This window comes from Alligator sinensis, unplaced genomic scaffold, assembly GCF_000455745.1.
Source record: "Alligator sinensis unplaced genomic scaffold, ASM45574v1 scaffold8_1, whole genome shotgun sequence".
NCBI lineage: Eukaryota > Metazoa > Chordata > Crocodylia > Alligatoridae > Alligator > Alligator sinensis.
The window spans coordinates 665,431-690,603 of NW_005842568.1; the positions used below are offsets into that span (position 1 = coordinate 665,431).

General features: G+C 48.6%; 1 protein-coding gene across 14 annotated transcripts in view; it reads left to right on the top strand.

Moving 5' to 3' along the window:
• Positions 1–25,173, top strand: part of DTNB (dystrobrevin beta) — a 299,067-nt gene that overhangs the window by 138,144 nt on the left and 135,750 nt on the right. The window contains exon 10 of one of the 14 annotated variants that reach the window (XM_025214135.1): positions 21,889–22,167. The exons of the other annotated variants lie outside the window; for them this stretch is intronic. Within the exon in view, the coding sequence (XP_025069920.1) occupies positions 21,889–22,003 (115 nt within the window). The 3' untranslated portion in view covers positions 22,004–22,167. Of the gene's footprint in view, positions 1–21,888; positions 22,168–25,173 lie in introns of those variants that run through there. 14 annotated transcript variants of the gene reach the window in all.

The window sequence follows — 25,173 nt, forward strand, 5'->3', positions numbered from 1 at the left end:
CTCTCCTCACCCAGAAAGGCCTTGATCCTGCGTCTCCCAGCAAAGTGTTATGACCATCAGGCCGGGAGCTAGGCATCGTCGAAAGCACCCTCCGCCTCTTCTTCGAGCTGCTGCACTGGGCAGCCCTGACGTGGGGAGCACTGCCTCCGGGGAGATGCCCTTGGATGACTTCAACATCCGATGCCTCTCCATGGCTAAAATGTGGGAGCTGGGAGACACCGGGAGCCTGACCCGACCTTCCCCTCTCTGCAGCAGGAAGTGAAGGGGACCGGGCCTTCAGGTGCAGAGCCGTGTTTTCTCCACGACGGGCAGCAAAGCAAAGGGGGTGGAAATCGCCACGTCCGATTCTTGGGCTGCAGCCACACGTTGGTTAGCAGAATAATGAGAATTCTGGGATTTTCTGGTCATACCCATTTTATATAAACGTTTCGTATCAGTTCACACGCGTCCGCTGCCCTTTCCGCTTTGCTCTCAGCCGGTGTATCTGGAACAGTTTCTCTGAACGCCCGAGTCTGCTTTCATGCCTCGTTGCAGTTTCTCATAAGCCTGCAGTTAAAGGTGGGCATCGCTAATAAGGACCTAGCCGAGATCAAATACAGGGCCTCTGTGTCTTCCCGTGTCCTCGCGGGCAGCGCTCCTGCGACGCTTTTGTGAGCAGCAGGATTCTCGTGTTTTCTAGGCCCCTAGACCTCGCAGCAAGGCAGCTTCCTTCCAATAAAGAGGGGAGTTTATTTCATTTTTTTTCTCTCTCCTGGTGCTTGTCAGCAGCCGCCCCAAATGTGTCTCCAAATACAACTCGGATGTCTTAAGTGGCCAAATAATTTATTTGTATAGATTTTGAAAACAGCTACAGGAGCAGCTTGCAGTTACAAACTGCCAGGACTATATCACATGGCAAAATGTACTATTAATAGCTCTCTTGGGGTGCAGCGCCATAGTATCTGAGCCTCTGAAGCATTAGTCTCTTTTCCCGCATCTCCAACAGAGCGCAGTGTATCAGCACTTCTGCACAACAAGCATAAGTGACTTTTCAAGGTCATACAAGGACTCTGTAGAAAAGGAGAGAACAGAACAATCTCTTGACTCCCCGATCAATACTTTAACAAGAATATCCTTTCTTTCAAGTAAAAGTCCTCTCGCTGTTCCAGCTAAAAGTCTAGCTGTCTCTCTTTGTTAGTTCAACACATCCTGTTTTCAGGTCCCACAAAGGATTTGTAGATAAAACCTTTGCATTTGCTTCTCAACCCCTTCCCCTTCTGTGTGGAGCCTTCCTTCCTCTAAGCAAGCCGGATGATTATGTCGTTTCGCCCTCATGTCAATTAGCCGGCAATTAGATAAGAGGCCAGATCCTATTTTACCTGTTAGACAAGAGTGGATGGTTCCTCCTTGTCCCTGGAGCATTGTTTTGACACCGCGTTAGGGCTGAGATGATGGCATGCTACAGAAGTGGGCGTGTTAACATCTTTCCAGACTTGATCGTGGTGGGGTGGGATCTGGCAGCAGTGTCTTGTTAGTGATGTTTAAAAATGACAACACCTCAGTTTCAAGAAACCAGTCATCGTGTCAAAGCTTACATCTGCTGGAGCATGAACCCAGGCTCCTGGCCAGCAACAGGTAGAAGAAAGCATTTTTGGCACTGGATGCTATTTGGGGATTTCATTTCAGCAGAAAACACGTAGAGGACTTACGAAGCTGTATTCGTTAAACCCTTTTGGTGTAGAATTGCCGAAGCGCAGATGAAGCGGAGGGGCTGGTAAGCCGTGCCTTTATTTAATTTGAACGTTGCAGTAGTTGAGAGGCGGTTTCTGCAGTTGACATGGAGAAAAAAAATCAATGTTGGAATCTGAGATTCTCTACATCATGCTTTTTTTTTTTTTTTTACTGTTATGTTAAAAATGTCTTCTCTAAGTTCATTTCACCTCCTCATGTCATCCAGATCTGGCCTGCAGCGGTCTGATCCCATCCTCGTTTTACTGGCCCTGCACCAGTCCCCTGCTGTTGCCCAGCCGTCCGACCGGCGCTCTGTGTTTTACTAACAGCTGTCCGATCCCGAGCTGCCACCCCAGCATCCCAGCTCTGTGTCTTGATCCCCACTTCAGCCAGTGCTTAGCTTCCGGCCAAATTACACAGTCCAGATCCTTGCTTGCTGGGGGGGTTTTTCTGTTATCATATTTTTTTGGTGGAAGTTTATAGAACAGTTTTAAAAGATCTGTCGTGTGCGTGCAGGCTGGTGAGCATTTGGAGTCCTCTGAAAGCCCTGACCCTGTTTCTTCCACGGTCTGTGCATTCATTTTGGGTGATGTGAATGTGTCTGACCTGTCCGGACGGTGCCAGGCGTTCTGGAGCCCCGAGCGGTTCTTGGCACGGTATTTCTGAGGCTGCGAGCCGTCCCCTCTATCCCACTTCACCAGGGAAATAATAGTACAAGAGAAATGACAGCTACCTTGCAGCTGGGGCAGGCAGGGAGCTGGCAGGCGCCGGCGTATTCAGAGCGCACCCGTTCTTCTCTCGCATCTCCACCCTCTCTTATGAAGAGACACTTTTTACGTCCCAACAGCTCTCTGTGCTGCCCAGCACTCGCCTAACGCTAACCCCTGGCCAGATGCAGCTTAACCACACACTATCTATTCAGCATCTCTTGATGGAAACACCGCCAGGAAAAACATCTGTTAACTACTTGCAGATCCCTGCAGTTGTTGTTGGCCTGTAAACCTGGACTTCAAAGTATTCCCCGCTCTTGAAAAGCTAGTTGTGACAATTCATTCCTGAGTAATTCAAAGGGGAAGTGCACGGATGGCCTGACTTCGGAAGTAAATCCTCCAGCCCGCGAGAAGTCCTGCGGTGCGTTTGACTCCCAGGCTTTCCAGCGACTATGAGGTGCTGATAGAGCGTTTACGTGACTCCAGGGCTCCATCTTGTTAGCCCTTCTCTTCCAGGTGTCCGTGAGGCTGCTAGGCGAGATTGTGCAGACATGTGGAGTGAGGCGCCTTCATAGATTTCGTAGACATTCGGGCTGGAAGGGACCTCGTGAGATCATCGAGTCCAGCCCCCTGCCCCAGGGGCAGGACGTCTGCAGGGATCGGGTGATCCCAGCGAGATAAACATCCAAACGCCTTTTGAAGGAGTCCAGAGTAGGTGGTTGCACCACCTCGGGGGGAGTCTGTTCCAGACCTTGGACTTTCAGACTGTAAATACGGTTTTCATTATATCAAGTCTGAATCGGCCTGCTAGAAGTTTGTGGCTGTTGGACCTAGTTGTCCCTCGAGGAGACGTGGTGAACAAGCGTCCTCCCACACCCTGATGCCCCCTTATATACTTAAGGGCAGCCGCCGAGTCCCCCCGAGCCTTCTCTTCTCCAAGCTGAAGAGTCCCAAGTCCCTCAGCCTCTCCTCCTAAGGCTCGCTCTTTTGGCCTTTGATCATACGGGTGGCTCTCCCCTGCACTCTCTCAAGCTTATCCACATCCTGAAATGGGGGGCCCAGAACTGCAGGCGGTTCTCCAGCTGCGGCCTCACCAAGGCTGAGTACAGCGGGAGGATGACGTCCTAGGTCTTGCTCAAGATGCATCAGTAGATGCAAGCCAGAGTTTGGTTTGTTCTGCCGGCCACGCATTGGTGGCTCATGTTCATCTTGTGGTCAATCAAGACCCCCAAGTCCCTTTCGGTATGCTCGCTAGCACTGCTGAGCCTGTAAGTATGATGCTGTTTTTTTCTCCCAAGGTGGAGTACCTTGCATTTCTCTACATTGAATACCGTCAGGTTTTGGTCTGCCCACCTAGCAAGCATGTCCAGGTCGGCCTGTATCCCCAGCCTGTCCTCCAGTGTGACCGCCTTCCCCCATAGTTTAGTGTCGTCCACGAACTTTGCCAGTCCGCATCTGTCGCCTGAAACCAGGTCATTCAGTATGCTGATGACACCCCACTTCACCTCTCCTCTTCTGACCCTTGCCCTCCAGTCTCAGTCCTTTCCCAGTGCCTGGCTGCCACTGGATGCAGGTGAACCAAATAAAACTGAATCCAGACCAGACAAAAGTGATGGTGGTGGGCAGACCACTTGGCGTGGGAAGGGCGGGAGGGGGACTGAAATACCTATTATTGATGGGGTTCAGCCTCCCCTTGCCTTAGGCTGCACCTGGATCTTCAGGTGGCGGCTGTGTCTAGGAGCGCCTTTCACCAGCTCGATCTGGTAGGAAGGCTGTGATCCTTTCTTTCAGACTCTGACCTGGCCATCATCCATGCTGCCTTAACCTCAAGGCCAGACTACTGCAATATGCTCCATGTTGAGCTGCCCTTGATGACTGTCTGGAGGCTGCCAGTATGTGGCGGCCGCCCTCAGAGTGGATCACCAGGCGGACGGGAGTTACCAGTGCTCCAGCGTCTGCACGGCCTCCCAATACCTTTCCAAGTGCAATTTAAGATGCTGTTTTTGATCTTAAAGTCCCCAAGTGGTCTGGGCCCTACGTGCCTAAGAGACTACCTTCTCCCTTATGCCCCATCACAGTCTGAGAGCTTATACAAACAACAAGGTCAGTGAGAGCAACCGTCTGCAGGTACCACCAATACACCAAGTCTGCTAGGTGAAAACACATGGGAGGTCATTTTCCACATTTGCTCCTCAGCTCTGGATCTCCCACCCTCTTGAGGCTTGCAAGAGCCTGAGCCTGGTCATCTTTTGGAAGCACTGCAAGACCTTTCTATTTGGCCAGGCATTTACCCAACAAAACTAGGGTGAGATGTTGTTTAAGGAGTCGCTGTTTTATTAACTATATTCTTTTGAGGCTGGGGTAGTGGAACTGAAGCAGCTAAAGGAGTCAAAGAGATTCATAGATGAGGCTTTGAGGGACATTGTAGAGTAGCCTCACCTCCGTTGAACTCAACCTGATGTGGCTGAAGAGGATGAGAGCCTCAGGCATAGAAGGCATCAAGTTGGGAAGAAGGGAAAGTATCCCTTAGATGGAGCCCATCTTCCAGGTTGTGTCCTCTTGCACCAAGGGTACTCTTCCAAGGGAGGGGAGCCCACAGGATAGAAGGAAGCAGGTGGTTGTAGTGGGGGATCTGGTCATTACGCACGCACGTAACTGGGTTTGTGGTGTCTAGGAGGACCGCATGGTGACGTACTTGCCAGGTGCAAAGTTAGCAGAGCTCACAAGATGTGCAGACGGGGTGCTAGTAGGCGTTGGCGAGGAGCCAGCGGTTGTGATGCTTGGGGGTACCAGCAACATAGGGAAGAGTAGGAAAGAGGTCCTGAAAGTTATGTTTAGGCTGATAGGCAGGAGGATAAAGTTCAGGACCTTCACAGTAGCGTGCTCTGAAATGCTTTCCGTTCCACGTGCAGGACCGGAGAGACGAGAGCAATCTGTACAGCGGAGACGGGCTCCACCCGAGCCAGTACAGAGCCAGACTGGTGGCACCAAAGACTCAAAAGGCTGTAGAGCAGTGTTAGTACTAAAAAGCAGGGGAAAGCCGACGGGTGCAGAAGAGCACACAGTTCAGGTTGATGCTATGAAGCAAGCCTGGACCTAATCCTGCGTGCCGGAGGACTGGTGGGTTGCCAACATAACTCCCATCTTCAACAAGGGCCCCAGAGGTGATCCTGGGGACTACAGACCAGTGCGTCTCGCCTTCGGCCCTGACAGTCGTATCTACAAGGAGCATAAATCAGCCGTCACGTGGGCAGATATGACCTGCTGGGGAGAGTCAGCGTGGGTTTTCTAAAGGGAAATTCTGCCTCTCCAATCTGCTGGAGCTCTCTCAGGTTGTTAGCAAGCACGCAGACAAAGAGATGCAGTTGACGTAATATATTTGGACATTCAAAAAGCTTTTGACAAAGCCTCTCGTGAAAGGCTTGTAAAAAACCCCGGTGTCGTGCAGGATTGGGGGGAAGGTTCTTCTGTGGACTGGGACACAAAGGCTCAGCGGTCACTTTTCAGGATGTTGGGAAGTCAGGTGTGGGGTCCTGCAGGGACTTGTGCTGGTCTCATTCTTGTTCCAAATGTTCATCAATGACCTGGAAATGGGGGTGCACGGTGAAACCTCTACGCTTGCAGATGCTACCAAATTTTGCTGGGTAGTCGCATCCCAAGCTGAGGGAGAGGACAAGCTAAGTGAGTGTGCAAATACATGCAGGTGAACCTCAGTGTCAACAAGCACAAGGTCTCGAAGAGTGGAATTAAAAACAAAATGGAGAGCATCATCGTGCCATTCTGCAAATCCGTGGTGCACCCGCATCGTGAATACCGCGTGCGGTTCTGGTCCCACATCTCAAAAACCATGTAGTAGAATTAGAAAAGGTGGAGAAAAGGCCTGTAGCAGTTGCCATACCAGGAAAGATGAAAAAACTTCAGGCTCTTCAGTTTGGAAAGGAGAAAGCTGATAGGGGATCTGATGGAGGCCTATAAAATCGTGGAGGGTGTGGACCAAGTGAATAGGGACCTGTTGTTCAGCAAGTCCCAGAATACAAGAACTAGGGGCACCCCCTGCAGTGAGTAGGGGACACGTTTAAAACTAACCAGAGCAAAAGTACTTTTTTACGCGGTACGTAGTTCACTTGTGGAATTCATTGCCGCAGGCGGTGCTGGACACGGGGCACAGCCAGGCTCAACAGGGGACTAGATAAATTCATGGGTGATGAATCTATTAATGGCTATTGAACAGAACGGCTGGAGATGGTCCGTGGAGGGTCAAGACCCTCCGGCTTTGGTCCCAGCAGGAGCACGGGCATCCCCCACCCGCAGTCTGCAGCCTTGGTCGTAGCCAGCACCCAGCCAGCGCCTCTGAGCAAGGCTTAACCCCCCCGACACGTAGCAGAAAGGGTGGGGGCGACCAGCAAAGCCCCGAAGCCTGGGACATCCCCATAGTAGAACAGGCATCGCTATGCCGAGACCGTCCCGGAGCAGTGGCTTCCAACCTCTTCTTGACACCTCCAGCGACGGGGAGTCCGCACCTTCCCTGCCAGCTATTGCACTGCCTCCCTGCTCTGCCAGCGAGGCGTTTCCAGGTATCCGAGCTAAACTTACTTTGCAGCAACTTCAAGCCACTGGTCTGTGTCGTCCTCTGCAGCAAGAGAACAGGGGCTTTCCCTCTTCACTTCCGGCAGCCCGTCAGGTATTTGCAGGCTGCTGTCATGGCCCCTCTCAAGTGCCTTTCCCGCAAGCTGAACATGCCAGCTCCTTCAGCCTCTCCTCGTAGGCTTGCTTTCCAAGCCCTTGAAAACCTTTGTGGCTCCCTCTGGACCCTCTCTGACCTCCCCATGTGCAGAACTGCACACAGTATCCAGATGAGGCCTGATCAGTGCCACGTAGAGAGGCGCAATCACCTCCCATGTCTTGCAGCTAATGCTTCTGTTGATGCCGCCCAAAACCGCATTCGACTTTTGTGTGCCTGCATCTCACTGAGGACTTGTATTGAGTCCGTGATTTGCCGAGACTCCCCGGTCCTTTTCCACGGAGCTGCCACCCAGCCAGGTGTCCCCCATTTGGCATTTGTGCTTTTGATTATTTCTCCCGAGCTGCAGCACCTTGCATTGTCTGCGTTGAACTTCATCCTGTTGCTCCAGCCCATCTTTCCAACCTGTCGAGATCCTTCTAAATTGTGCTTGTGTTTGTGCTCCTTCCCAGTTTTGTTGTCTGCAGACACGCTTCACAAGTCGTCCGTGTCGGCATCCAAACTGTCAGCAAACACGCTGCACAGCACCGGGCCCAGGACGGACCCCGCGGGACTCCACGCCAAACCTCCTGCCATCCTGGCATGGGCCCATTAACAATCCCCTTTGCTTGCGGCAGATTGAGCCACTTGTCTGTCCGCCTTACAGTCATTTTGTCCAGCCCGCGCTTCTCCAGTCTGTTTACGAGACGGTCACGTGGGATCGTGTCAGAAGCCTCGCTGAAGTCCAGATACACGATCTCCGCAGCTTTCCCCTCATCCACCCGAGTAGGTACTTTGTCAAAGAAGCTGATCAGGTTTGTCTGATGTGATTTGTTTGTCATTAATCCATGCTGGCTGCTTATGATTAATCTTGCTTCCTCCGGATGGTTGCAAATGGCCTTCCTTAGGATCTGCTTTAAAAATGTTCCAGTTACTGAGCTGAAGCTAACTACTAACTAGTCTGTAGTTCTCTGGGTCCTCCTTGCCTGTTTGTTTGAAGAGGGGCACTGTCCTTGTCCAGTCCTCTGGTACCTGGCCCGTCTCCCACACCTTCATGAAGATCATTGCCAAGGGCCTTGAGATCTCCTCTGCCCGTTCCTTCAGTACCCCGGGATGAAGTTCATCAAGTTCAGCTGCTTTGAATTCATTCAGGCCCATCAAAAGCTCTAGGACGGTCTCTTGTGTTATCTCCTTCCTCAGCTTGCCACTTCCTTACCCAGATAATCCCTATTAATTGTCTGCTGCAGCTTAATGTTTTTGTGAAGACCGAGGCAAAGCAGCTGTTGAGCAGCTCTGCCTTCTTTGCATCTTCAGTTAGGTGTTCCCCCGACTTGTTCACAGGACCTGCAGCTGCCTCCGTCCTTCTTTTCTGGCCAACGGACATATAGATCGTACCCTTATTGTCCTTAACCTCCCTGGCCAGGTGCAGCGCGGTCTTCATCTTCCCCGTCCTGGTTTTGTCCCTGCAGGTTCTGGGTCTGTTTTCTTGGTGACCTGCCCGCTCTTGCATTGCCTGTGTGCTTTCCTTTTGCATTTCAGGTATTTTAGAAGCTCTTTGTGCAGCCGCATTGGTCTCTTGCCATTTTTCTTCTGCTTCTGTTGTGTCAGGACAGTTTCTTGTTGGGTTTCCAATCCTGCGCCCTTTAGAAGCTCCCAGCCCTCCTGGGCGCCTTTATCCTTCGGTCTTTCTTCCCACGGCACCATGCCTATTAACTCAATGAACCAGGTGGACTCTCCTTTTTGAAGTCTAGCATCCTAATTTTGCTGTTTCCTGTCTCAGGATCTGTAATCGTGTCATATCATGATCGCTTCCTCCCAAGTTGCCGATTGATCCCTACTATCTCCAGTTTACCTAATAATTTCCTGTGTGGCGGCATATCAAATGCTTGATCTAAGTCCAGATATGTTAGACTCTACTGTGGCTTGTCTAGAAAAGCAGTTCTCTCTTCTTGTTTTTTGGTTTTTATTTTTTTAAAGCATAGGTTAGTTTGTCATGCTCTCCCTCTTCTTAACTCACTTTGCAGTTTATCCTATTTTTCGTTTGCTGGCACAATATAATGTGCAAAAGTCTGAACAGGGTAAGACTATATAGAAAATTGCATGTGCCATTTTAATGGCAATCCTTCCCTCGAACAGTTTGCAATCTAAGCTATATTTGTAAAAACATGACAAGTGTTAAAGGAATATCCTGTTCAGTGTTTGCATATATGCAGTGTCTCAGCACAAGAGTCTCTTTATCCATTGCGATTAAGTGGCTCCTACTGCACTTAATATTGACTTCCAGAAATGTTAGTGTTGTGAACAGCTTTCGCTTACCGTAACATGCTTGTATATATGCAGAACTATCTTGATTTAGTCAAATGTAACATATTTATCCGGGTGAATAGATGCACTTTACTTTGTGGTTTACATCTGCAGATAGAGATATGAAAGCCTGAAAAATGTGTCTTAATTACTGGCACTGGTACTGTGCTTGTATCCAGTTGTGAGTTCTTGATGGCCTGTTGATTTTTATCTCTGCTTTTTTTCACACAATTGCAGCACTTCCCCGAGATCAGCATAATTATCTTTTCTGTACTTAGTTTCTTAGAAGATGATGGTTAGTTTCCTGGAAGGAGACTCTTAGTTTCGTAGAGGAGACTCGACCTGACCCCAGGTGTCTTTCCTGCCTGGTGCAGGGGCCTGGACCCGATGATCTTCAAAGGGGCCTTCCAGCCCCTGACGATCTCTGAATCTGTGATAGTTAGCGCCCATACTCATTCCACTACTGTTGCGGTTACCTCTGACTATTATGACTGTTTTGACCTTTATTTTATAATACTTGTATCTGTAAGTGACTTAAAGCAAACTAATAATGAAAAATGAAATCAAACGTACGTTATTCATAGCAATATCTTTTCCATTATGAATTTATGACCTTATGTAACTGACGCATATATCCTTTTTGGTTGTTATGTATTGCTTTTTGGTTTAAGTGTTGGCTGTAGTATGACATGCATAGTATTTTTATTATTTTTTTCCAAAGAGGCGGTATACGTTTGACAGTTTTTTATATTCGTCATTTTCTTTAGGAATGATTTAATACTTATTAAGGTATGTCCATGCTGGTGGCTTTATTTAATTGACATAGGGCATGTCTACATGTGCATTAATGCACTTTTCCTAATGCACGTTAAATTTAGTACCTCCAGTGTGAGGTGTGGGGGGTGAGGAGGGGAAGGGGGGGGCACTTTTAATTAGAGTGGCTGTCTGAGCTTGTTGAATGAGCTTTAGTTAAAGCACCCCTGATGCACAGGATGCGGAGGCTGGCTGGAGCGCAGTAATTACCACGCTCCAGGAGACTCAACTGATCGAGCCCTCTCCAATGCACTGTAATGACAGCACGTCAGCACAGCCTCCAGGCTCGAGTACTTAATTAATGCCGTGAGGCTGCCAAATGCGCAGTAGTGCAAGTGCACGCATTTTAGGTGACGCTTAATGTGCAGTAGACTCTTTTACTGCGCGTTAGCATAATAGCATGGCTTTTTCATGCAGCACTTTAATGTGCAGTAAAACAGGCTAGTGCACATTAAAGCGCACGTGTAGATGCGCCCATGTTCTATGTAATCGTTAAATAAATCATCCATACATATTTCCAGCTTGTTCTGTTGGGTGAACACTGATTCCAGCAATTTAATGGAGAGAGGATAAACGTTTCAATGTGCGTGAGGGTTTTCTTTCATGCCAGTGGTGTGGCTCTTAATGGGTTTTCATACCCTTTCCGAGGGAATACTGGGTCATTTATTAATATTTAGCTCTAAATTTCTTTGCTGCTTCAGAAGGCCCCGGTGCTTCTCTGGGTTAAGTTGAAAACAATCCATCACAGCTCTTATCTGGCAAGATTCAGTGCTCTGGACCCCCTATAAATGGAATTAATACTTATTCTGAGTTTGTGTTTTTCTGAAGCGTGTCTAACAGCGTCAGCGAAGCGTCTGCAACAGGAAGATTTAGGCAGAGTGCTCATTTGGTTACTGCTGTCCTGCACCCCACAAACTAAAGGCTGCTAAACTAATTAGTTACTGTCTTAAGGGAATTGTGGGAGTCCTCAAAATGCAAAATAACATCGTTAGCATATAGTGCAGCCGTGTGTCAAGTATCCGCCGTTTTTATTTCTTCAGCACCGTGGTTGCATAAACTGTTCCAAGGCCGATCCGAAAAAGCCCAGAGGAGACAGAAGACGTATTTGACTGATACCCCCCAGAACGAATGAAACTTCTGATTTATATCCATTAATTCGCATCTTCGCTGTGTCAGACACAGCAAATTATATCTAATTCTCTCTTGTTCCAAGACGGTCATCCAGGAATCCTGCTTTAGTGAGTTAAAATTCTTACCACATAAAATATATATTAGCCCTTCTTTGATCAGAGCAGACCATCATCCAGCAGAACTCAGACCTGTTCTGCTCCTTTAATAAATGTTCCAGCGTCCCTAATGTTTCCTGCTTCATTAGGGAGTCCTTAATGTTACTGCTAATATGATTCTGATTATAAATCGTGGCACTGATTAGCGAGAACTCACTTAGGCTCACGTCCCTTCCGTTCCACCTATTCCAGCTTCTGAGCCCGGTTGGTTTCTTGCATTTTCCACCCTTTGGGAATCCTTTATCTATTTTTTTTTTGGCTGACTACCTGTGGTATGTTGTTTGTTCTTAATGCCTTGTCTTGACAACGTAGGCCCCTGGCAGACATTAATATAATGGTGTGACTGTATATGTATTCATCTTGGGGTACACAGCCCAACTGCGGGGTGCTGTACTGGGGCCTGTCACTGAAGCACCTAGCAGCAGAGTACCTTCCCGGATGGGGGCTGTAATGCATCATGGATTAAACCTGAAGCGGCGCTGTAATGCTGCTGCAAAACCGGCAAGTACAGTTTGATGCTGCATTAACAGAAGCATCGTGTGAAAGACATTATAGCTCCACTCAGCTCGGCGCTGGTTAGGGGCTGCACCTGGAGCGCTGCGGCCCATTCTGGGCACCGTATTATACAAGGGAAATAAAGAAACTGAAGGTGATCCGCAGGCAAACGATGAGGCTGATACAGGGTTTGGCATCCAAACCAAACCAGGAAAGGTTGAGACAATTGAGCACTAGCATGACTAAGGCAGCGACTGGGTCAACAGCCGCGATTGCTGGCTTGTGTGTGTGTGTGTGTACGGGGGGGTAACAGTCGCAGCTGCTGCCAGCTGGCCGCATGGTCAGCAACAAGACCCAGAGCCACCAAACTGCCCCGTTATGCCTCTGCAATTTTGGCATGTTTAGTCTGGAGAAAAAAGGATTAATATTGGAGGGTTGCCATCAGGGAGAAGGGGAACCTTTTCCCTTGCTACAGAGGGCAGGACACAAGAAAATGGGGTTGTACTGCAGAAGAGCATAGAAATATAGACTTGTAGAAAATTAGGCCTGGAGGGGACTGTGGAGCTCAGGAGGTCACATCTAGTCCAGCCCCCTGCCCCAGGCAGGACCAGCCCCAGCTACGTCATCCCAGCCAAGGCTTTGTCGATTCAAGCCTTAAAAACCTCCAGTGATGGAGACAACACCACCTCTCTGGGGAGCCTGGTCCAGTGTACAGTCACATGCCGTGATCTTGGGGTTCGATGCCTACTGTCACCTTTGTGTAATGGTCATTTTGGCAAAGTAGTGCTCCAGAGTGAACTGAGAAGTTCTCACTTACCAGGCCCCGGCACAGCACTGCTTTCCTGTCTACTGCAAGTGGGAATGCAGAGACCCTTACAGGAGTGAATTTACTTGTTTCCCCTCCTCTTGACAGCTGTATCTAGCATCAGGACCCTGCAGTTAGGAGAAGGACCTGAGGCAGTTGCAGTGGCACCTGAGGGCATGTAAACCAGGGCAGGATGTTCCCCTCATACAAGATCTCTTCCCTGTAGTGGGGGGAAAATGAAGAGCTACAAGAAAGAAAGGATTAAGTCATGGAATGGATTATAATTTCTCAAGAAGGCTAAGTTTAAAAGAGATCCAAGCAATAATAACCGAAGACTCGATGGTGACGGTTGTTGGAGGAACACCAAGACATGTGAGTGACATCTTTCTAGTCCTCCCTCCTCACCTGTTGGGTTGTGGAAACGAATGCGAGTGCCGTGTCCCAGGGGAGCATGTTGAGACTCAGGGATAACGTCGGACACCGTGCAATGCATAACGATGTATTTGTTTAATTCATGCGAGTGATTCCACTTAGTAGAAAGGTAAGTTGTCATCCCCTCTGTTTCGATACCAGAGAAATCAAACGCTGGTTTTGATTCCTCTGCTGTCGCGAAGGTAGACTGGTAAAAAGGTAAAATCATTCTTCATCTTCAGTTACTCTGACTAGTACAGTGATGAAGAACTGTTGTACCACTTAGCCAGAGTCGAAACCAATATATTTTGGTTTTGTTTATTCATAAATTAATTTTGGCCTCATAACATTTCTGTTTAGCTCGTGACAAATCTAACACACCAGATGTTGTGAATTTCTGATGCATTGTTTCTAACTGGCAATGCTTTGTAGTAGGTGCCAAAAAAAATCTTTGCATCCTTCAAATATTTAGACTATGAGCTCCATTGTAATGACATGCTGAGTGTGTTTCTCAGCAAATGCAATAAGGTGCGTTTTAGGCCAGCTTTAACTTGCCCTAAGTCATGGAATGGATTTCTGTGTGCTTACGTGCTTAAAATAACTTTATTATATGTTACATTAGTAGGAAACATCCAAATCTGACAGCACCTAAAGACTGCTGAAGGCTTCCAGGGATCTGGATCATTTCAGACATCTTCCTTTTAGGAGCTGATGTTAGGTTATCAGTTGCCACAGAGCTGGTTTATCAGCAGCAGCATGGTGTACTGCTCCAGAGCTAAAAAGAAATCCATCCTTTTCATTGAAGAGAAATCAGTTGATATTAATATGTAGGTATCGTTCTCTAATGTGCATATATTCTTATTGATGCTGTTTGGATAAGTCCCTTCTTGACTTACAACGGTTGGATACTAGACACAGAGGCGTCTCCATGAAGACACCGTTACTTTAGATGTTCGCGACGTTATATCTGTATACGTGTACAGGTATTACATTTCCATAGCTTCCTTGATGTGTTTTTTCTGATCTGGTAATGATTGCTTTCGTCCAGTGCTTCTCACCCGTCGGAGACTTGAGGCCCCCTCCGCGGCTGCTGGGACGTGAGCGCCACCCCGTCCGTCTCAAAACCGAGTGCATCTTGGGGCGCCCTTCGTAGGATCCCGCGGCGCGCCTGGGGGCCCCAGCACCTTGGTTGGGAATCGCTGCTTCAGTCCTTTTCTCTTCTCACAAATATAGTTTGGGGCAGATGGTGGACTAACACAAGGGGCCTAAAAAATAGGTTATATAAAGTGAGAGTTGAATACTAACTTGAACACTGTATAACGCCGTCACATCCTTGCGTGTCAGCAAGGTCTAGAAATAGTGACGTCGTTCCAGGTCAGTCGGAAAAGGGAGCGATAGACATCGACTCTCCTCGTACTCCAAAAAAGTAGCTGTAGTATCAAAAAACAAACCAACCAACCAAAAACACCAGCAGTAAAAGTTCAGATTTTAACGTGAGCCACATCTCAAGCCTATACCTATTGATCTTGTTTTCCGTTTAGTTTTTTTCATTGTTTGTGGCTGAAACGAATGAGTAGGTTGAGTCAATAAATGATTATTAGCTGGGTGGCTCTCTAGTCTAGTAGTGAAAGATATACCAAGGACTGATGGCTGAAAGCCAAAACCAGACAAATTTGCAATAGAAATAAGGCACGCATTTTTAACCACAAGTGTGAGTAATCGCTGGAACAACCGACCCGGTGAAGCGGTGACTGTTTATCTCAGGGTGTCTTCAGGTCAAGCCCACATTCATTTCTGGAAGTCAGGCTTTCTCTCAGCACAACTTTGTTTTAATACAGTGGTAACTAGGTAGACACGGTTCTTTGGGTAGATCCGGTATCTTTTATTAGACCGAAAGACCCTGGTCTGCCTGTGTCCGTAGCCCAGCGCGGCTACAGCCTGCACCCCCAACCGTGGGAACTCGGTGAAATCCAGCGGTCACTGGTGTGCAGGCGGTCGGGTTGGGCTGCGATGCACTGGGCTCCTCTGATCTCGCCCTCTGCAAATCAAACGTCAGCCCTCCCATGGAAATCATTAAAAATACACAGGAATTTACATAGCCTTTCTTATACACCCGTTTAACTCTTCTAGTGCTGCTCCATTTGCAGCACGGCTTAATGCTTCCCTCCGATTGCATCCCTAGTCGTTCCCTTTGATGGTTTTCCCACTCCTCGCAGCTTCCCGCCTCTCTCATTCTTCTCGCGCCTCTGAATCCCAGTTTTGTTAGACATAAAAACCAGCTGCCTGGTGGCTCGGAGGATTAGTCAGTGCATCTCATTCAACTGTTTGCACGCAGTCAGTGGGACGGCATCTCTCAGTTCCAGAAATATTCGGAGTTACGTGCTCTGCTGCAGCAGCGCGATTCCCCGTGAAACGCGGCGCTGCGTGACCCGCCGAGGACAACAAAGACCAAATGTCCGAGCCTCAGTCACTGGACGTCTGGAGCGCTGCACGGCTCGTTGTCAGCGCCTTTGTAGTTCAAGTAACGCATTAGAAATCATGTAGGCAGCCGTTAATGAAAGGGGAGCCCTGAAGGAGAAACTGGGTGAAATGACTCTCTCTCCAAAAGTCAGCTCCGTCTGCATATCAATATGGAAAGGATCATGTTCTGCATTGTACGCTTGTATTTCCCAGAAAGAATGACATATTTTGAAGCATAACTATTGAAGGTACTCCTCCTGCGTGTGAGAGGTGCAATACATATCTTTGATTGTGTAGCATCATTATGCTGCTTTAAAAACTTTATTTCTGCACCTCCCGGTGCTGTTTCTGACTAGCAGGATACAGGGCACGCTTGGCTGCTGCTTTTCGGTCTTGACTGTATTCAAATATTTTAAATTGCCTTGAAAAATCTTCAGTTGTGTCACAGCAAAACAATTCATTGCCAGGCGCCTTATCTTACCTCAAACATTTTGTAGAATAAAACACCTTGTGAACAGGAGATCCTCGGTCACGTGGCACTTCTGTTTCCTTAGAGACAACAGCAGTGTAGTGCATTAGGATGCCTATTCAGTAGAGAAAGGAAGAGACATTTGCTACAGAGCGCAAAGGTTTGGTGTGTTTGCTTCCCTTTCTGTTTCGCTGCTTTAGCTTAAAAGGGTGCATGGGATCCGTGCATGCTGTCCGGATGCAGGAGCTCGGTGTCAAGGCAGAGTCAACTTCCCCGAATATGCTTTTAAAACGCGACGCTTTTCTGTGTGGGTTGTGGTGCGCTGTTACAGAGGAGCGAGCGATGCCAATAAGCAAGGCTGGAGCAGGACCGTGCTGTCAGGTCGCGTCGTTTCTGTCCGCTGCAAACAGATTGCAGTCGCAGGTCACAGCGGGCCGGTGACGGGCTGGTTTATTGAGCAGTCTTTCAATTGGGAACTTGCCGAAGGGTCCGTGCCTCTCGGCTCCCCCCTTAGACCTTCCTAAAAGCGCAAGAACAAAGTCTTTATGAAGTAGCATCTCGCTGCATGCCTGGTTCACAGTCACAGTGGCTAGGAATCGAGCTTTCATCCAACTGGTATTTTGTAGAAAGGAGCAGAGTTGTCAGGGACATTTGATCGTGCCAAGTACTGCGATATCGTATTCCGCGCTACTAGGAAGAGAGATGTTAATGCATCATGTTTCTGTCGATGACTAACTAACAATACTATCTAGTATTCCTACTTGCATATCGTTGCAGGCAGCAGGCAAGCGTTCCCAAATGTCTCCGTATGTGCTGGTGTGTGCAAATAAATGGTATAACAGAACTAATTGATAGCCGAGCACGTTGCAGCTGTGCACCGGGGCTCGCTGGGCTGGGTGCGTGTTGGTTACTCGCCGGCGTAGAGCCGAGCCATTCTTCCCCAGTACGTTTACCTCGTTAGCACAGATCCTTTCTAAAACCTGAGCAACCTGTTTATAGTACACAGTTATATTGCAGATTGTTCGAACTTTTTAGCATTTTACTTTCTTGCTGATTATTTTATCGGAAGCAATGTGTCCTAACCTGTACTTTAGGTGACTCAGAAACGTGGTGTTATTAAAATAGGTTTTCTAGTAATCACTTCAGTCAAACAGCTATTTTTAACTTTACAACTTTTGAAGAGGGACAAAAATATCCAGACCCTTTCCCATTTATTCCGGTGACAGATGGTGATTCAAGAGCGGGGTGAGTGGCAGGGGGTGGTCACGAGTGAGATCCACCGCCCAGAGATGATAAAAATATCTCCTTCTGCCAGAGAGGCTGAGGTTGATGGATTATACACTGGTAACCTAAATTGTTAAATTATTCATTGCTAATTGTTTCTGCCTGCTTCCCCACACAGAGAGCTTTGGGCTGTTACTTAGTAATATTAGGAAAATTAGATATAATTAAAAAATAGATATAAGCCTCATAGGGACTTCTGGGGAAGTTACCTCAAACGTGTCTTGTGGGGGAGCCGTGACTGTCTTTCTCAGCCCGTTATCTGCGCCGACTAAAAACCATCCAACTTCCTCCCGCCCCACAACGCACACTGAATAGTTTAGGAACAGGTCCCTAACAGGTTTTTGGGGTTTTTTTAAATGTTTGTAACAAGAAAAGGAACAAAGCAATAATCATAGATTCATCTGACCTGGGTCACAACTGGGGAAGCTGTTAAAAGTGTCCCGGAGCCGACGTGATTTGCACCGACACGAAGGGCTGTCGCCCACTTCCACGTGCCGGCGGTTGTGCGGTGGGAGGGGATCGCGGCTCGGCGTAGGGTTAGTTGTGCCCACTTTCCGGTGCTCCGCCGCGAGGAGTGTGAGCGCTTCTTTAAATTAATTTTCCTTTCCTTCTCATAAATACTGGGTCAAACAGTTGCAGTCTCCGTGGAGGAGTTGCTGACTGTCGTATTAAAGCTTGTCCGTGGCATTGTACAGCAGGCCCTCTCTCTTCCGGGAGCATAGTCACATCCATTATTTTAATACCGTATAATTCCTCAGAAAAACATTTAAAACGGGAAGTCTGGTTAGCTCAAGGAACTGGAAACAGGCTGTGAAGCCTCTTGCATCTCGGGCTTTGCCATTTCAGTAATGACCCAAAGGCGCTGCTTTGTGAAGGTCGTTGCAACAACGGGACGTATGTCATAAAAGAGACTCGGTGCTAATTAACCTTCTTGTTGGCACACGCCGCAGGGAAGTGGACTAGTGAATCAGCCACGGAGACTAGTATTTCTTGTGAGCGGCGGAGGCTGCCTGTTCGGACCAGCATTTCGGGGATGGCTGCGATCAGGTTAAGACCGTCTGCAACGTCCGCTCCTGAACTGTGCTCCACCTGCGGATGGGGAGAGGATTTGAGTCTAGAGTTCAGCTATAGTCTGTCTTCTGCCAAAAATAATGTCAGGCTCAATTTTAGAAAACTACTGGGAAAAACCGACACGATTCTGCTTTTTCCCTTCTCGGCCCCTCTGAAATGAGTAGGAGCAGCTCCTGGATGGGGACCTGACGGAAAGAAAGCTAAGGAAACAGTTTGTTTTAGGACTTCCTCCGCTGAAAACAGTGCTCTTTTAATCTGTCTCTCTTCCAGTGCCATACAAGCTGGGCCTCAGGAGTCAGCACTGATGATGAATAATATTACAAGTTCACATCGCTGCGTCTTCCTGAAAATGAAGTTTCCCACCTTGCCGTAAAACTGTGGCACGATGTGTCAGAGCATGCGTTTGGCTTGAATTTAATTTTCAAGGTGAGCTGCGAAGAAGCATGTTTGCCCTCTTTCTCCTTGGCAATAAATAGATGGCCTGTTTTCTATTTTACGTGAGAAATATGAGCTACCGATTTCCCAGTTCTTGCTGGAGGATAGAGGTCAATGTGTGGCGGATCTTAACGGTGACATCCGTGGTGGGGACTGAACCCGAGGAGCTGCTCTCCCCGCTTCCCAGGTGAGAGGAACAAGAACCTGAACAGAACAGAAATGAAGTGGGAAGCGGTTTGTGTCTTTAGTTGCCCCGGGCTGCGTCTACACTTGCGTGGAAACCATATTTGAAAACCAATGTGGCTCTACTCCGAGAGGTGACTGTGTACGAAAAAGGACGCTTCTTTACTTCAAACTGATCCCCAGGCTGACGTATGTAATAACAATACGTGTTGATGACTTTTTTCCTTGTTAATTCTGCGTCTGGGGGAGAGACCGTCAGGTTGTGTTCGGACTCGTACGTCACCACGAGCGGGGTTGCTCCCGAAACACATCAGGAAGCCGTTTACAGGCTGTCGGCTACGGTTCCCCGATCCGTGTAGATCAGTGGTTTTCAACCTTTTTTCGTTTGCAGACCCCTAAAACATTTTGCACGGCGGTGCAGACCCTTTGGAAATTTCAGATGGAGGCGGACCCCTGTGAATTGTAAGCGTGGGCATTCACGTACTTTTGATCACAGTCAACTTTCGTGGACACCTTAGACGTGGTGGTCCACGGGCCACAGGTGGAAAAGCACTGGTGTAGATACAAGTCCTCCCTTGTTACGTGGGATGAGGAGACCTGCAGTTTTTGGTGCAATCGTTTAAAACTTTCAAACGCTGACTGAGTCGTCCTGCGGCTGGGGGCAAATCAGAGTTACGCTGCCTGAGTATCGGATCCAGCTGAGCTCTACATGGTATAAGACTCAAAAACAAGAACAAAGGTGGTTTTCTAAAGCCATGGACAGCTGTTACATGTGTAATAAGAAACATTCCCTTACAGTACTGTAAAAAATGAGCGTACAGCCATATCGGTGGCTTGCCACGGGGGGAAAAACATGGCCATTTTGCAATGAAATGTTAGCTGTTTTCAACAGCAACGTGTCGGCAGCACAGTGATTGCTAGCGCCAGAGGGAAGGACGTGGTCCTTCAGGGATCTGGGGAGCCGCGCCGGACCGCACTGCCCCAGAGCGGCAGAGCCAGGGTCACAGGTTACCAGGTGGACTTGCTGCTCAGCGATGTCTTCCTGTTGTGATCTGGATGAAATTCTTCGTGGCCAACAGCCATGGCAGGAGCCCCCCTCCTAACCCCCCCTGCCATGAGCAGCATACCTGTTCCTATCAGCTCAGGAGCATCCAGGTCGAGGGTGGGCACAGAACAAGAGCTCTTCGCGCCGGCCAAGGGCGGGCAGGCGCGCGCGTGCTTTGCATGGTGCTGTGCAGTCCGCGCTTCCCTCTGTCCTCGAGACGCTCCAGGGATAGGGGCCGCTGCAAACCGTGCTGGGATCCCTGCACACCAGCCGCCCCAGCTGTGGAGGGCTGGCAGGACGTGCGCTCGCCGGGCTCTGCAGCACACCAGCTAAGTAGGCCCTTGAACGGCTGTACGAACATTTCTCGTTGCATTTTTGTGGCCTTGAAAATGTCCTGGAAATTCTTAGCATTTGAACCGAACACCTGTCCATACCCGCAGGAGCCGCGCTGGCAGCCAGAGAGCGGGAGCGCGTTGCTGCTCCTGATCCGTCTCCCACCTTATGTTCACTTGGCCAGATGTTGCTCCTTAGCAGCTCTGCTAGAGGGGCGGCTTAGGAGCGAACTCCTCTTTCGAATGCATATGTACTTAACCAGGGGGGATGAGCCAAAAATGTCCAAATCCTTTTAACAGCAGAGGCTAAAGTAATCATTTTATAGCGTATAGACACAGTTTTCTTCTTTTATGTGAGTTTTGCACTGCTGTTTGCCTGAGGTGATGATGTATGGCGTGCAGTGATATGTTGAGACCAGCTGGTGGTACTGTGCAAATTAAATTGTTCTGAGCACTTGTCTCCCAGTACATGCAGAAGCATGGTCAGGTACAGCTCATTTACCTTTTTATAAGCACGATATTAGCTTTCTTCCACTCCTTGGAAAATTCCCCAATGTCCCAAGACTAATTGAAAATCAGCATTAATGGTGCGGAGAGCTCCCGGGCTAGCCCTTCCAAAACTCCTGGAGGCACGGCGTCTCAAGCTACTCATTTAACAATACAGCCGCTGCTGTTTAGCGCTCTCCAGCTACTCTTGGAATGGAAAGTGTTTCGTCATCATCTTGTGATAAAATATATCATTCGGCTTTTTGCTTCTTACAGAGCAGAATAGTCATTGAACACTTCTTTCTTCTGCATTACTATTGAGAGCTCTACCATTTCCATCTGATAATGCACCAAACCCTATGGGGGAGGATTCCCTTTGTTTCTAATACACCCAAATGTGCCCTTAGCTGTGCGCCATAGATTTCTCCATGCATCCTCTTGGGTTTTTATCAATTTAATTCCCATGATCTTCCCTTCTTTTTTCCATTTCTTACTTCTTTTTACATAGCAATAATGTCCTCCACTTTTGCCTACTCGATCCTTCCTAAATAGATTTTAACCATTGATTTTTAATGCTCCATTTGTATAAATCTTTCTGCCCTCTCAGCATTTAGAAACCTTTAGGCTGCATTTTCAGAGTAGTAAATTCATGATTCAGACAAAAAACCCCAGAGGAACTGGTTTTGCTCCAAGCTCCTTATTTGCATCCTTTCCAATTTCAGCATCCTCCTTTAATTGTGAACCCCAAACTGGACGTAGTATTCCAGTCCCGCGCCTGTTGGATGCAGACGTACTGCAGCCTTCTCTGCCCCGTCTCAATAGTCTCCTATTTATACATCTCAAAATTGTATTATCCCTTTTGGCCACAGAATCACACTGGGAGGTCACGTTCAGTTGATTAACCACCACGACCCTCGCATCTTTTACAAAGTCATTAGAATCAGAAAATTCAGGCTGGAAGGGACCACGGGAGGTCACACCTAGTCCAACTCCCTGCTCCAAGCAGGACCAGCCCCAGCTACATCATCCCAGCCAAGGCTTCATCCACCTGGGTCTTGAACACCTCCAAGGATGGAGAGTTCACCAGTCGCCGTTTGCCAAGTTAGAGTCCCTGTCCTTGAAATATGCATGTGTTTGTTTATTAGATATGTATTGCATTTATTATAAATAATGCTATCTATAAATTATTTAATAAAATTATAATTGTATGACACTACATATAGTTGTAAATAAATATGTATAAATGGGAGGATATTTCCATTGTGACTTTGCTTTCATTAAAATACAGTGTTTGCTTATACCGAGCTTACCACGAGTTTCTTATCCTTCTGTATTAGGGTCCTGTTTTCCTCAGTGCCAATGCTCCAGTCTTTTAATCTCTTGCAAACTTGGTCAGTAATGATTCTTTGTTTTCTTCCTGGTCATCCCTTCATTGTTCAGTAGCTTGGAACCAAGAACCAATCTCTGTGGGCCCTTACGTCAACGTTCAGCAGTGATTCCTCATTGACTATTACTTTTTGAGACCTCTCCGCTGGTTTTATCCAGTCAGTGCGTGCCATGTTCACTTAGTAGTGTCCTGGTTTCTCTCTCAAAACTTCGTGAATCACCAGTCCAAACGCACTACAGAAATGTGTTACGTCAGCAGTAACACCTACAGTCTAGGCTTCCACTTTAGGAAAAAGGCCGTGATACTGCATCCCTCTGTCTTTCACAGGCAAGCTTGTCTGCTGGTTGTGAACTGCTGGTTTTGAATAGGATTCCCTTCTGTTTGCCCTCCCTCAGTGCTAGGTATTGAATAAATATACTGCACCAGTGCAGTAATCTAATTAATGTATTCAGGCTGGCAGTCTGCAGAAGAGAGCAGAAAATCAATATTTAGATTGGAACAGTAAATAATGGGTCTTATTGATAAATAATACTCTACTGAAAAGGAAAAGTCATCCTTTTGACTTCCTCCTACCTCGTGATAAATATTGCAGTAATTAATGCACAAGAGCTCATAGGATAGGTAGGGCTAAGAAATGTATCTCTTACACAGAGGATGCATCTACACATGCGATTAATGTGAAGCAATAAACTCCGGAGCTGTTTGAGCTGCAGTAGGCTGCTCCTGGGCACACTGTCTACTTACCTGTGCCTGCAACAGCAGCAATTTGTGCAGGAGCGGAGCAGGCCCAAGATGGCAACAGGCTCGGGGAGTCAGCCCCGGGCTCTGTGTGGTGGCAGAGGGGCTGGCTGGGGCGCGGAGCCGTGCGGCTAGGTGCCGGGCAGGAGTCCGGCCCCCCACTGCGTGGGCTGACCAGGCGCAATTGGTGCTTGCGGTCACCATCCACGTGTGCATTTCATCACAGTTAATTTCTCTGCCACGAGATAGTACTGTCTCCGACGGTACTATCATACGGCAGAGTTAATTAATTTACTGCGCCCTAATAGCAGCGCACGTGTATACGGTGATGCTTTACTGCAGAGTTAATTAGTCTACTCCTCAGTAAAGCTCATGTGTAGATGCACCCAGAGTAGAAAACATATAAGTATAGGAAATGCTTGAAAGGAATATTCACCCTTCAAGTTCCTTGTTAGCAAGTAGTGTTTTCAGCTGACCTACTAATGTCCAGGTTGATCCAGTTCAAAGTGAGTGGCTGACGGGATTAAGGCAAGCATTTTTTTAAAGCATTTCAAGCAGTTAAACTCTAGTTATCCAGCGTGGGTAAGGGAGACTGTTGGTTAGGAAAATCTGAAGCCTTTTTCTTTTAAAAGCTATTTGCATTGCTGTAAGCCCAATAGACTGCATTTCACGAATCTCTCTGGGCACGTCCACACCTGCAAGCACGTGCGCTTGCAGCAGCTCAAATAGAAGTGGTGCAAATTTGAGCCGGGGCTTTTTGCCTCAGCGCACGTGCTCGGACGTGCAAACTGTGCCACTTGGGGCAAAATAACCCTGCCTGGCTCCTCCCAGCTCTGTACCCAGGGGGAGCTAGAGCCCGGAGCCAGCACCTGTGCTGTCCCCAGCAGTATAAAAAGCTGCCCTGGCAAGTAGCTCAGGGCTACTAGCTCTCAGGAGCTTCTGGGGCCCGGCCAGTTGGTACCTGGGGACACGACCCCTCGTGCCAGCCGGACTGCTGCAGCAGCCCTGAGGGTCCTCTGCCCCCTCTACCCACTGCAGGGGTCTGGCAGTGGGGGCTGCTGCCAGGCCCGGATGGGGACTGCACAGCCAGTAGAGACGTCCGCCCCTCTGGGCCAGCTGCCACTGGGCTGTGGCTGCAGGGTTGGCCTCTGGGCAGCACTGCTGCCATGCGTGCCCCCTGCCCGGCCATCTGGGCAGCTATCGCCCCGAAGATGTGCTTGATAACCATAGTATTTGCAGGGAATGAGGTCCCAGTGTGTCCAGGATGCTGGGTCTTCTCAGCACCTGGCTGTCATGTACCGTTTTGGTGCATCTTGCACCGGTCTTTGTGAAATTGCCTCTGGCCAGCCAAGGCTGTATTAAGGGAAGTAGTGTCTCTTGTGGTTGGCATTTCTGTGCTTCTTCCTTTTCATTGCCCACTGGGGGTGTGTGGATGCTTTCAGAAACTACTACACTTTCTGGAAGTCACACTAGTTTGTTTCCTGTCTGTGGGTAAGCCACAGTATCAATAGCCTCACAAAACACCACATCAAAAATTAACTCGGCAGCACCAAGCTGGTGTGCCACAGACGCGGAGCAATGTTGGCTAAGCAGGCACTGAGAACCAGGGGATAAGCTCCTGGCAGGCCTAGCAGCAAACCCATGCAATGGCAAAGTCTGTGCACAAAACTACGGGAGCGGGGGCGTTTGCAGCGTGCATGTTCAGGGGGTAGGCTTGGCTACGTAGATGAGCTCAGATATGGGTACACAGCTGTATATCCACGCACGTGGGGCTGACGAAGCAGTCGGAGGCTGAAGAGGCCAGCTTTATTGCATAGCACCTGCCCGCGTGCATGCTCTTATGCTGACAAGTGACAGCGGGCCTGCAGTAGCACAGCCTGCTTTCGCGGGGGGCTAAGCTGCCTTTTTGTAACGCAGGGCTGTCAGACTCGCCCTGTGCCCCGTCGTGGACCCAGACCGTGGACCGGCGGCGCTCGGGTTAGCGGCCCCTTGCAGCGGCAGTCGGCACAAGCCGCGGTGGCAGCAGGGC